Here is a 14654-nt window from a genome sequence, read left to right on the forward strand (position 1 = left end):
AACCTAGGTTTGTGTTAATATCCACAGCTTTGTGAATAGGTTTTGCTGCTATGAATATTTATCACCTAATGCATGTAAAGTAATAATCATCCAGTAAGACTTAGCTTAGTAAACTCTTGTCTCTAGCTGTTCAGCATTGTTAGATAATAGGGACAAAGTGACCTAGAAAAATATGAACTTTGGCAAAAGGCCTATATTTTAAGACTCCACTATGATTTCATCTCCTGGGAAACTGGTTTCCTCAATGGGAAAAAGGAGAAAAACACTGTGGATTGAAATGATAGTGTATTTTTGAGCATAAATAAAAAGTTAAAAAAAAAATGGTACCCATCATCATCAATACTATTGCCATACCTTTATGCTGTTATTTTTTATAACTATAAATGCCTTCAAACTTTGTAAAACATGTCATCTTTGCAACTATCAGTTTATATAGAAAGGAAGTTGGATTGTATAATCATCTGATCAATTGATTATTAATTCATTTTGAGAAGTTTCAAAATTGAGAGTCAAAACTAGAGGTAAATAGTATGCCCTGTATGTGAATTTGAATATATATCCTCTGTAACAAGTTTATCTCTATCACTTTCTTAACTTCAACACTGAAATGCACATGACGAAATTTTGGACTACCACCTACATCATGGAAGGATTTTACTATATTTTACCATATATATTTACTATATTTGACTATATTTGCTATATTTAACCATATAGTTGGCTAGTGATGGTGCACTACTGATATGTCACTCTGGCTAGGTTACAGTGACCAGTTATTCCACCAAACACTAATCTAGGTGTTGTTATTAAAGTATTTTGTAGGTTAAAATCCACACTCCGTCCACAAGACCTAAGAGAGATATCTTAGATTATGTGCGTAAACCTAATTCAATCCATGAAGGGCCTTGAAAACAGAACTGGAACTTCTCTAAGGAAGAAATCCCACCTGAGTTCAGCAACCTCAGCTTGTGTGTGTGACTCCAGTCTGCCCTACCCCAAAAGCATTGGATGTCAGACTAGCATAGCCACCAACACACATGTAGCAATAAAACTCTTAATAAATTTCTTCTAATGGAGTCCTGCTTCACTGGTTAAAACCCGATACAACCATGGAAATTATTTTTCTGTTTTGCATTAAATCTGACTTTATCTTAATATTTAAAGGTATTAATTGCTCCTAGAGCATCTCTTCATTATCAATGAGTTGACACGGTGTATTACTTCCACAGTAAGTGTGAAAATACTTTTAATTCAACGAGTCCCTCTATTTTGCTAAATCGTACTGATAACTTTTCATTTTGGAAAAAACTGCAAATGTAGATTCAGTGACAACCTTCTTTACAGGTCAACTTTCTTTTATAGCTTAAATAGAAAAGCATTTACCTATGGCCCAAAATTGAGAGTCAAAACTAGAGGTAAATATTATGCCCTGTATGTGAATTTGAATATATATCCTCTGTAACAAGTTTATCTCTATCACTTTCTTAACTTCAACACTGAAAGTCAACACCAGAAAGTCAAAACAGTTATATACTAATAAATGAGAGGTAAAAGACCATAGTTTTAAAATAGCAGGGTGGCATACAATCATTTCATCAGAGCAGGAGCAGACATTGTCTTTGCTTTGTTGAGTGACAATCAAATTTTACATGACTCAGCAATGACATGTCCATGACTCTTCTAGAGGGAGTTCCTTAAACTGTCTCAGGCACTAGTGGGCTTTTGCCAAGTTCCATTTCACCCTTAACTACTCTAAGAACTTCTAAAACTAGAAGATAATCATATGCACACAGGCTCTGAGAGCTAATTTGGAGATAAAAGCCCAAAGGAGTCAGAATTTGAAATTAAGCTCAGATACTACCAGAAAGTATTATTCATGACATTTTTTTCTAAGGTAAAATGAAGTAGTCCTTTAAAAAGAAAACTCCACTTTTAGAAATGTCAAACTTTTATTCATTTTCTTGCTGGGAATGTGTTTCTCATTGTAATAATATGCACAAAGAAGCATACTTTTTGTTTTTTGAATATTACAATCCAAAATTCACGGAATTTTTTCCATACAGGCTAGGTACTCTTGTAAAATAAATTAATTTTAATTACAAAGAGCTAGTACCAGTATATATATCTAAGAAGTATGTTACCATTAACCTGTAATAACAAACATGTGCTTTGATATTTTATTATTATAAAAAAAGGAGTTTTTAATGAAGGCAGTTTAGCAGGACTATTGTGAAAATAAATTTGAATTGAGCAGTCTATTAAACTTAAAGTCACGGTAGAATAAATTGTCAAGCAAGTGGAAATTTTTCTGTAATATATACATATTTTCATGTAAACAAAATCAAAGATCAAGAAAAAAATTAAATATCTTTGTCAGTAACAGAAATACATAGATTAAAAGATTTATTTTATTTTCTTCATGCTTCCACTGAACATGTCTGAATAAGCAGAGCAACAAGAGTTAGATGAATCTTTACATTCCCTCATACTCTTCAGGTTACATATGTAGGAGAAAAGAAGGTATTAAAGAAATTAGGCTCCTGAGAGTTATGAATTTCAAATATTAAGTAGCTTTTTTGCTCTATTGTGAGTCCATATGGTTCATCAGAATTTTGCCAGTTGAAAGGAGGTACAGCTACACTGGCAAGACCCAGCACTACCAACACACACAACAGCAAATGAGGCACAATGATAAATAGATTTTCATCTCAATGTGGATTACCCATGCACTAGGAAATGGCTTCCAACACAAAAATTTTGGATAAAACGGTCAGTATGTAAAGTGGGTTACAGGAACATTTCATTTCCCAGGGACCTGGATCAGGCAGAGTGCTCAAGAAGTGTGCATCCCTGGGTCCAACCCCAGCCCCTCTAGGCACCCTGGGGGCCTGTACTGTTAACAAGCTCCCCTGAGAATACTTATACACACTCACACTCATACCAAAGCTTAAATATCCCAACTCCACACTACTTGGGATATCCTTTGACCACAAATATTTCACTATCCCTTTCATGCTTCTCAAATAGCCAGATGTAAAACAAAAATAAAAATATTTCTGATTTGTTAGTTAGCAGTGATATTAATAGTGGTCTTTTTCCCCCCTTAAGAAAATACAGGGAAGAGGCAACATATGATTCTGCACCTAAATTTTTCAAAGGTATACCATAGTACTATTTTGTAAAGCTTTCGAAATGTGTGTTCAAAGTGATTTGTAAACTGTCATTGGATCAAGATTATCCAGTGTAAAGAGAACTGCTGTTCAGTGTTGTTACTGAAGTCTCACAAAGGCCCCTCATGGTCTCCTTTTGCAAACATGAGAATCTCAACAGGTGCTACAGTGCTCCCACCAAACCATGCACTGCCAACCAAGCACCACAAAATACCTAAGGATTACTCATAAAAACAGCACAAAAGAAAACAAAGCTCAGATTCATCCCTAACCCCAAACAATTGTTAAAGCTTACTGGCACTACCTATGAGAAATACAGATCATGCTGACTTTCCTTAGAGAAAGTCTAACTTCAAACACACTCATTAATATCTGCTTGTAATTCAGTTGATAGTGAGAATGGAAAGCATAATACACTTCATTTTGCCACAAGTATCTACCACAGTGTCTATGTTCTATAGGGTTCCCATGGACAAAAACAATACTACCTGTGACTAATATAAAATAGAAACCAGAGGTAGGTGACTATCATCATCAGATGATTCCAAAACAACATGTTGAATAATATGCATGAGTCCCCAACTGGAAAATTAATTCTAACACCATTACACGTGCTTTGCAAGCAGTTTCCCAGATCTGTAGTAATGTCATCACACTTCCAAAGTCCTAACTCCTAATACTATGCCATGTGCTCCTCAGACATTCGATTTTAAGGTATAGCCAACAAAGTAAAATAGAAAGAAATAATACTGGAGACCAAAGAGTGATGCTGATTATTTCAGCTGGACTCTTCAAAGAAATTTTCAATTCTCGCGTGGAAGAAAACACATCAGAGTTGGACAAGACCTTGAAGATTCATCTAATCCAACTCCCTGGTTGTACAACTGAAGAAATGGAAACTCCTATTTTCCCATTGGCTAAACAGAGGACTCAAAATTCTGATAAGATGCTCTAAATCCAAAATGTTCATGATTAACTTACCTATTTCTAAAGCTCATGATGTAACCAAAGGGCCACACTTCCAGTCCTTATGATCTTAGTCTGCAACTCTATCCCGGTAGGCTATTTTATAAAATGTGCCAGTGGTGGAAATAGAGAAGGCACCTCCACAATTATCAGTGAAAGAAAAAATAATTAAAGAACCCCAGGCTTGTTCCGTTAACACTTGCTATATGGTCGAACCAGGGCTTATCTTTACTTTTTCTTAGGAGACATGCTTCTGAGCACATTTACAGACTCCCGCTGTTTTACAGACAAGCATTGAGCCACCGATGATGTTCTTCTGCCCAGAACATTTAGAAAAATAGCTGGACTATTGGAAATTTCAAAATGCACAAGGCAAAGACCTATATACAGCTTATTTAACCTCTCAATAATTGTCAGTTACTTGTTTTGCAACTCCCCCCCTAAAAAAAGTCTTTTTAAATACCTTATTTATCTAAACCAGCTAAGTTCTAAGTGATACAAGTGGTTGTGATTTAATTTTTTCTTTTCTACGTTCCAAACTTCTTTTTTTCTTCTGGTAATAAAAAAAAAATTTTTTTAAAAGGTTTTAGTCTAAAGAAAATAAAAAGGTATGGAATTCCTGCTTGACTATAAAACATCTAAACCTAACAGAGCTGTCTGTGTGGCACAGGAGAACGTAGGCTCTGGACTTTGACAGATTTTTGGATCCCAGCTCTACCACTAGTCTTGGGCAGGATTTGAGTCTCTCTGAGGCTTGTTTTCTTCATTTGTAGAAGGAAGAATAATACCTACCTCACAAGATGCTGTGAGGATAAAACTATGCAGTGTGTCCAATAAATGTCAGACCCTTCTCCCCAACAGACTGAGCAAGAATTCTTAAACAGAATTGCCACACTCTACACCAGTCATCTTCTCACTGAATCCCATTTAAATCTGCAAGGGTACTCTTTCTCCTCTACTTTGTCCTATTGCTCAAAAAAATCACTATTGTGCTTTGAAAATTTTCTATATTTTTATGTTTTCACCTTTAAAATTTATATGCGGATAACACACTAAAAACAAAAAAAACTATCTTCCTAGAAATTATAATGCAATGTTCCCTAAAGCACATGTCATGTATAAAAATAATTCTGAAAAACATGACTGAATTAGTTTGTACATTGTTTCTTAAAGTGCACCAAAGTAAATCTTAATGAACTTTAAAATGTCACTAACCCCCTTAGGTTTTTCTTTTAAATAAAACTAAATATTTATCTACTGAGATGTATGTGGTTTTTGGCTCCAATGTGATGGTAAAAAGCAGCAGTGTCTTCCAGGAGAAAAGAAATGATAAACTCAATAATCATACTTAGCAGCAAACAAAATACCTACAATTCAATGTAACTGCAGGCTCAATAAAGCACAATCCTATAAAAACACTCCTATAAAAACCAATCAACCAAAGAAACAAAAGCCCATCTCCTTTTCCTCAGTAGAGTATTTCTCTTGAACCCTGGAGGTAACATTTGTGATCATTTCCCTAATGTGTATCCTTGGTGACAGAATTATAAGTAATCACCATTCTTTACGTTGCACACACACACACACAAACACACATCCTATGAAAAACAATAAAGTGTAAGTGTTCGAGAAGCAATGTGAAAGAAAATTCAAAGTCAGATAAAGAACCACCACCGTCCCAAACATCTGGCTGTTCCGACAGTCACACCACCGTCCGATGTTCTGCACAAACGTAGACAGCACTGGGCCGAATCCGGCGTCTCGTGTGACCCGGGAGACGCGGCAAAAACTTGAAGGATTTAGGCATCATGTCCAGGCAGGCGTCATGGAATTTCTTAATCCTCCAATAGTAGATGAGTGGGTTCAATGCAGACTTGAGGTAGCAGAGCCAGAGTAGCCAGGTGCTTATCTCAAAAAAGTTGTGCTTGTAGTAAAAGTGCTTACTGAATGTTGCCACAAGGCTGTAAGTGGTAAACGGGGCCCAGCAGACAATGAAGACAGCAAAGAGAATCAAAATGGTGGTGAAGGCACGCGTTTTAAAGCCCATGTCAATGCTCATCTGAAAGGGTCTCTGTAAACTCATGAGACCCAGCTTGCTGGCCTGGCTAAGGCAGATGCCCTCAGGGTAGCTGTGGATCCTCAAGGCATTATGCCGAAGAGTGTTGAGGATGCCCATAAATGAATACAGTATCACCAAAAAGGGTATGAAGAAAGAAATAAGAGAAATCATAATCACGTAAGCCTGGTATCCTGGGTTGGTTGTGTACCCAAACACACACTGGGGGGCTCGGGAAGGCATCTGCAGTTCAGGGTTGCCTACAGCCAGAGGAAGAGCTATACAAAAGGATGTTGCCCAAGAAACTGCAATCAGAACCTTAGCCCTGTATGGATTTAGCTTATCTTGTTTCTGCACGATAATAAGGAATCTATCAATGCTAATGATGAGCAGAATAGCTACTCCTTCTATCACAAACAACCAGAAAAACATAGCCGACACCCTACAGAAGAATTTCCCAAAAATCCATCTGGTTGTAAGAATAGTTATCAAGGCAAACGGCATGTTCAGAACTGCAAGTAACATATCAGCAAATGCCAGGCTGGCAAGGAGGATGTTAATTGCCGAACGCATAGCAGCTTTTTGGTAAACCATGAGGCAAACCACCAAGTTCCCCAGAAAAGACACAAACAGAATAAATATCATGACAGCAGAAAGAATGATCTGGAGAGGCAAGTTCAAGCTCTTAAAAACTGCTGGTGTTGGGGTCACAGCTGTGCTATTCCCTGTCAAGGAATTCATCCCAGTCGGAGCCAGGGGTTCAAAACTGTATCTAAGAAGCGGGCCAATGCCGGCATGCTGCAATGGTGGAGGGACCGTCATATTCACGTATGTGTTTTCATAGACAACAAACGTTGTGTTGGACGCCCCTGTATGGGACGCAGTCAACACTGCCGAGAAGACCATGGTTTTTGTAGGACAGAAGGTGCCAGCCTGGGCAGGCGCTCCTGGAGCATTTCAACACAGGGTAGCAGTGTCATGTTCCACTGATGGGCTTGGAAACACATTCTGGAAAACAGACAAAGAGTTCCATCTTCCAAAGCAGTCCTGTTGCCTATAAACAAGTCCAAAACACACACAAAAAAAGGTACATGAGAAATTAGCTCTTTTGTAAATAATATTTGACTTACCTTTCATTGTGTTTGTGTTTTAGAATTTTCTCTCTTTTTAACCCTTTAAAATATTTAAGCCTCTTTATCACTCAGATATTGTTATGTATTTGTCAACCATGATGGCAATTTCATAACATTCATACATAAAGCGAAAAAATATCAAAATGTATAACCTCTCAAAGACAAAAGTTGTAAGTAACCTAATGAGTTCTTTTCTTTTAATTATCTGTCACTACAACATTCCCCAGTCACTATGAAAACAAATTTTATTACTGGTTCTCCTGAGACTATTAATAGTGTTCTTAATAGCTGTATGATACAGGTTCATATTCTACTTTTTCATCACCACAAAGATGGTTGGCAAGGAACATTATTCTCAGTATCTTATTTAACCCCATAATCACACACTTTCTTCTAACAACCTTATAAGTGCCAGGTTATTTCCAATGAAGGTCTAAGTTTCTTGACTTCCTACTTATCTGTGTTTCTTTCTGAAAACTATAAAGAAATTACTCAAAAGTTATTTTATTTTAATTTTATGTTGAGGTAACACTGGTTTACAATGTTGTTTGTTGTTTCAGAAATATAAAACTCCCCTTTGGGTGTTATTACCACATCACACCCAACAGCACAATACCCACAGCCTACCACCATAGTCCATTGTGCTCTTTCCCATTTTCAAGGTTGCTATGAAAGTCAGGGTCGATTCTTTTAACAAATCTCAATGACTAGGAAAAAAATAAACACATACAAGTTTAAATCAATACTATACTACACTAATTACCTGCACTTAAAAGAGTTAACCATCAGGGCCCTTCTTGGTGGCACAGTGGGTTAAAGCACAGTACTGAGAAGCTAAAGCCACTTCAGCATGGGTCTGATCCCCAGCCCCAGAGGTGACCCACATAGCGCTGCAGACCTCTCCTGTTCTGCTCCCCACTGTCTCTCACCACACTTGCACCTCTGGCCTGTACCCCAGTTTTATATGCATAAATAAATAAATCTTTATAAGAAAAAAAAGAGTTAACCATCAATTTTAGGGATAAATGATGTAAGTTCATTTATTCATTTTGTAGAGTATGAAGGGTGAAGGCATCCCATTTGGGAAACTCAAATATCCACTGCTTGTGATCAAATCATAGGTCTCTACCCACACCTACATCCCTTTGTAATCCCTTCTCTGTTGTCTAGTGCTGCCTTTATGAATAAGAGGATACTAACCTATTTGTTTGATATACTATTTTTTACTATTTACTCATTTTAAAAAAAGATTTATTTGTTTATTTATGCATACAAAACTGGGGTACAGGCCAGAGGTGAAGGGGCAGTGAGAGGATCCACCAGAGACAGAGTGGGGAGCAGAACAGGCTGATCTACAAAGTACACTGCTGAGGGGAGCAGCAGGCGGGTCAGGTGAGGTCTGCCGCACCATGTGGATCACCTCTGGGGCAGGGATCAAACTCATGCTGAAGTGGCTTTAGCTTCTTAGTGCTGTGCTTTAACCAGCTGTGCCACCAGGGTGGGCCCCTATTTACTCATTTTTTTTTTTTTTAAAGATTTATTTATTTGTTCATACAGAACTGGGGTACAGGCCAGAGGCTCAGGGGCGGTGAGAGGCTTCACCAGAGACAGAGTGGGGAGCAGAACAGGCAGATCGACGAAGTACACTGCTGAGGGGAGCAGCGGGCGGGTCAGGAGAGGTCTGCCACACCATGTGGTCACCTCCAGGGCAGGCGGGAATCGAACTCATGCGGAAGCGGCTTTAGATTCTCAGTGCTGTGCTTTAACCCGCTGCGCCACCAGGGAGGGCCCTATTTACTCATTTTTATAGCCTGATTTTTGTCTCTACTAGAGTTTATCCATTTTCACTATCACTCTGAAATGCAAATCATACCTGGGAAAGATACCACACTTATTTGAGCCAAGTGACTCTCAAACTTTATTAACCACAAAAGGCAACTAGGGAAGACTAAGGTCCCCTTAATCACTGTAAGTCTCTTTAGAATCACCAACACATACATGTCCTTTCTTTCAAACAATGTCCTAAATATATCAGAGAAAAGTAATCAGAAAGCTAAAATTACTAAACATGTAGCTGTATTTTTGGAATAGAGTGAAAATTCAAAAATAAACAATTTAGAATTTTGGTTTTAAGCAGTCAGAAGCATATAGGAATAGATATTATCAAGCTAGTTAGGCAGTACTTAAATGGGGGATTTGCATTCTTAAAGAGAATAAACTGGTTCTTTTCTCTTAGAATTTGTTAGGAAGTATAATGTCAAAAATTGTCTCAGGCTTTTGGAATATAAATGAGCTTTTTAAAATTTCACAGTAATCCTGCGAGATTAGTCCTATTTTAATCCATTTTAAGGATGAGGACACTGAACAATTGCATGCCAACAAATCAGCTAACTGAGAATAAATGAATAAATTCCTAGAAATATACAATTTACCTAGTCTGAATCATCAGGAATAGAAAATCTGAACAGACCAATGAGTAAGGGGATTGAATCAATAATCAAAAATCTCCCAACACGTATGAAACATTTGAAGACTATTAATACTTGTCAAACTCTTCCCAAAACTTGTTTTATAAGACTAGCAATAACCTAAAACCTAAACCAAACAAGTACACTACTAAAAAAGTTACAGGTCAATATCCAATGACCATAGGTACAAAAATTCTTACCAAAATATTACCAAATTAAATTTAAAAACATATTTAAAACATTATACAACATGATCAAGAGGGATTTCTCTCTCACATATGAGAAAAGTTCAGTGCCTACAAATCAAAATAAATACATTAACAGAACAAAAGAAAAAATCATGAGTTTTTCAATAAATACAGAAAAAGCATTTGGGAAAAAAGCTCAATGTCCCTTTGTAAGGTGTCTGAAACCAAAAGACTGTTACAGATGGTGCCCCCTGCAGGGAGTTGCTGGTAAGAATAGATAGTCCCAGAGAAAATGCTAAAAAGTACCATATTTTGAGGTGAGGCTACCCATAAGAAATACAAGCTACAGCAGAAGGGGGAGGAATTCATTCAGGTCTTGGGATTCAACGTTTTGGTTTCTTAAGCATTTGAGTTCAGCGGATTCCGGCCCCCACCAAGCCTATCTTCCAGCAGCCAATCTTGGAGAAGAAAAGTTCTGAGACTTTGCAATTAAACAGGCATCTGAAATTGTTCCCAGTTTTCTTGTGGTTACCGCCTAGCAGAGAAGGCAAATACCTAGGGCTAGGTGCCTAGTTGAGCTACATAAATGTGGCTGTTTGTCAGTTGTTCGGCTGCTGCAGCTGCTTTTTTTTTTTTAGGGTGTACTCATCTGGTGCTGTACTGGGGCATCCCTGCAGCTTTGGAACGTCTCCAATTGTGTTTTCTGTTGTCTTCATGCATTGCAGGTAGGCCTGGAGTCTGGCTGTCAGGAGCTCCCAGTCTGCAGACATGAGGCAGAGTCTTCAGCATCAGAAAGACGCCATTTTGACTGTTTTTGTTTAGGACTGGAAAACACTAAACATGGCTTTGGGTGTGATAAAGGCCATCATTGACCTCAGCGACTATTTGTTTTCCCCTGGTTTGTTAAATAAATGCCTTTGTTGTTGTTCTCTGAGCCTAAGTAGTCTTGTAATTGTGCACATGAGCGAAGAACTTACAGTGACCATTTTAGCAGTACCTTTGGTCAGTTCAGTGCTGCCCTATATGACTTAACAAATCTGATATAAAACGAATGTACTTAACCACAACAAAGTCACATATGGCATGTCTGGAACTAATATCATATGCAAAGATAAAAAGTTAGAAGTCTTTTCTATAAGTCTCTAAGATTAGGAACAAAAGAAGGACAACCCATTTTCATCACTTCTGTTTAACATATTACTGACAATTCTAGCCACAGCAATTAGACCACTAATAATAGGAGAGGGGAAGGAGGAAGAGGGAGAGAGGAATGAGAGAGCAGGGAAAAAAAACATCCAAATTGAAATAGGATTTTCAATTCTATTCTAAAATTTTAAACTCTCCATTACAAAAATGTGTGAGAATAAATAAATTCAGTTAAGTTGCAGGATATAAAACATATAAAAATCAGTGTGAAGAAGATACAAATAAATGCAAAGATACAATGTTCTGGAAGAATTAGTATTATTATAAAGTGTCGATACTAACCAAAGTTTCCTCTAAATTCAATAAAATCCCCACTAAAATGCCATACCATATGGATGACTGTGAGAATTAAAAAGCTGGAAGTGGATAAAAAATACAAAGTATCATTAAAATACAACCACCATTATCTTTCTTTGGTATTTTAGCAATTTTATGCAATCAGTGTCTTCATTTTACTCTCTTGGGATGTGTATAAACTGATTGCAATTTTTTGGAGGGTCACCGAGCAGTATTTTTCAATATTAAGATAAAGTAATTTAACTTCTATATTATAAAAATAACATCAGAACTATGCAGACAAGGATATTTCTAGCAGCATTTTAAGTGTAAAAAAACTAGATTCCTTCTCAACAATAGCATGTTTAAATAGCACACATACTAGGGAATACTATGCACCTATAAAAAACACTTGATTAATCTGTAATAGTGACAACAAAGAACATTCATTGTAAACTGAGTGAAAAGAAATCAACCTGCAGAATGAAATACAATTTAGTCACACTGTGTCTGTATATAGATTATATATGCCTCTATGAGTATGTTGTGTACCTGTGTATGAATACTCATATACATATAGGCAAAACGATGAATATATACCAAACTGAGAAAAAGAATTTCCTCTATGGTGTAATAAATAGGGTGCAAAAAAATACATAACTTTTTTATTCACTTCATGGTTTGTAAAATGTTGATAATAAGTCAATAATAATTTTTATTAATCTATCACACTTATCTTCACCAGTTTCTTGTATAAAAGTCCTGAGGAGACAGGCCACAGCCTGTCTTTTTCATAATCTTTCCACCTCAACATAAAGTTGTATGCTATAGTGATGCTAAAAATGCAAGAACCATTTATAACATCCCATCAACAACAGAGAAAGTTGTTGAAAAGTAAATACTTAGTTTGTAAATCTTCCTGACAACTGAACCCAGCAAAGGCCCTGGGGCTCAAGCTTCTCCCAGCAGAGACCTCCCTTACGCCCTCAAGTTGGTCTTGAGTCCATGGGTATAGGCTGCTGGGAAAGACTCTGAAACAACTCTTTTCCTCAAGGAGGGATGCACGTGCAAAACTGAGTGCTGGCAAAAGAGAGGACTAATGAGATAATCCACAAATTTGGAAATATGAAATACTAGCCTTAGCCAGACTGTCTTTTGTCTTGAACAAATTATAAGTCTAAAAGAAAGGGCATGCCTAAGAGAGAATCCTCCTTTTGATCTCTTGACTGTTTCCTCCAACCTGGGCCAGAGACTGTATGGAGGAAAGGTGTCATGCCACTGTCCTTGGCTGACAATAGTGACACTCGTAGCCAAGAATTTTGGTCATGAAGGTTTGCTTCTCTATCCCACCCTTCCCCTCATTCAAGAAAAGAAATAAAAGATGATATATCACATATAAATGCATATTCTTTGCTTACATTAGGCCCCAAAATTCATGTCTGATGATTTTAATTGGAAATGGGGAATGAATGGTAGGAGGTGGCAGGATGAAAGCAAACATGCTTATGAATTCTTGAGTACATTGCTAAGTTTCTTATGAGGCAGGTGGAACCAGAACAAAAAATAGCGCCTCCCCTCAGAAGTGAATCAAGTTTCAACTTTACTTCACTACAAATAATAATTAAAAAAGAGAACAATCACTTTCATAGGCACCAAGTTTACAACTGCAAATAGTCCCCAAATAAATGTATATCACTAGAGCAATGTCTACATTGTCAAGGCTGGATGCTGTTATTTTTTTTTTTTTCATTTATTTGTAGGTATAGTAGGAGGAAGCTTTAAACAAACTACCAAAAGAGAAAATGCAACAATCAAGTGAAAAGAAATGACGTAGGTGAGGATTATTCAAAGTTATTATTATAAATAGAAATTCATGGCTGCACCAAAATTTCACTTATGTTCATGGTGTGCCTAACTTAAAACCCATGTGCAATAAAGATTGGGGGGCAGGGAAAAAGGGAGAGAAAAAGGGAAAATGCTGTGTGCATATTTTCTCACAAATACTAAGTAGAAACTAAACTAGGCCTCTGTTTCAGGGAATATTCTAAGGATTTCTGATGACAATTAAAACTGAAACTCAAGTGGCAAGAAAGGTTAGCATTTAATATATAAGTAATTAATCATAATTAAAAACAAGGCAAAGTCTTTTTTTTTTTTTTAAGTTGCTAATAGAGGGTTAACCTTCTGGAACCTCTCTAGAAATACAAAAAGCAAAGGGAAAAAAAGATGAGCCTCATGGGTGACAGGTTTTGTTCAAGTTTCTTTTGTCTCCTACTTCTATTTTTTATTTTCTGGCTCACATTCATTAGGCCATTGTTCTGCTGAGAATTTTTACTTGCCTTGAAACTACTATCAGTTTCATGCAGGCAAATTTAAGTTCATCACTGTTTTTGAATAGTTCACAAATACTGACCTGACACTGATGTTTCTCACAACAGTGTTGGACTATAAATTCAACATTGGATAGGAATACTTAGATAATGAACCTGGAATCTTAAAACAATTCATAAGCTTGCCTAGATGTACAAGTGCTCTGTTAAAACTTGAACATCTCTTTTCATCACCTATAAACTATTTTCACAGAGCAAGAGTGAAAACAAGTTTTGTTTTGTTTTTTATACCTCAGGGAGTATGCAGACATTCACATTGCTAATTAAAAGCAATGTAATTTAGTCTTACTTGAGAAACATATAAAAACAGGAAAAAGGGGTTTAAAAGCTTGGTTCTTTTCTTCTTGTGCCATAGGCAATCTCTTTTTCGCTGGCTCCTTCAATTATCACCTATATACAGATAGTTGACAAGAGCACTCAATGGCCCAAACTTTACCTCTGAGTTGCAGCCTCACATACTCCACATTTCCACCTAAATATCTCAAAAGCACCTCAAACCCTGCATGTATGAGTTAATGTAGAGGAGTGCACCTGTCTCTTTAAGCTACACAGCCACCAGTGTTTCCATGCTCAGTGACTAGACCGTCACCCATCTGGTTATACAAATCAGAAAGGTAAGTCATTTTGACATCCTCCTCCTTACCTGTCACGCCAAGAGCTATCTGTTTTAACTCCTCAATAATATTTCTAGCAAGCCATTTCTCTCCACTCATCCTGCCATATAGCAAGCCATTTCTCTCCACTCATCCTGCCATCATTCTGGTACAAATACCTACAACTCTCATGAGGTAGGAATTCTTG

General features: G+C 37.0%; 1 protein-coding gene across 1 annotated transcript in view; it reads right to left on the bottom strand.

The window, feature by feature from the left end:
* Positions 1-1966: 1966 nt before the first annotated feature.
* GPR63 (G protein-coupled receptor 63) overlaps positions 1967-14654 on the bottom strand; it is a 32435-nt gene continuing 19747 nt past the window's right edge. The window contains exon 2 of the mRNA XM_004673711.2: positions 1967-7246. Coding sequence (XP_004673768.1) covers positions 5839-7098 — 1260 coding nt within the window. The 5' untranslated portion in view covers positions 7099-7246 and the 3' untranslated portion in view covers positions 1967-5838. The remainder of the gene's footprint in view (positions 7247-14654) is intronic.

Source organism: Condylura cristata, unplaced genomic scaffold, assembly GCF_000260355.1.
Source record: "Condylura cristata isolate star-nosed mole 26May11 unplaced genomic scaffold, ConCri1.0 scaffold00001, whole genome shotgun sequence".
In the NCBI taxonomy this organism is placed as follows: domain Eukaryota; kingdom Metazoa; phylum Chordata; class Mammalia; order Eulipotyphla; family Talpidae; genus Condylura; species Condylura cristata.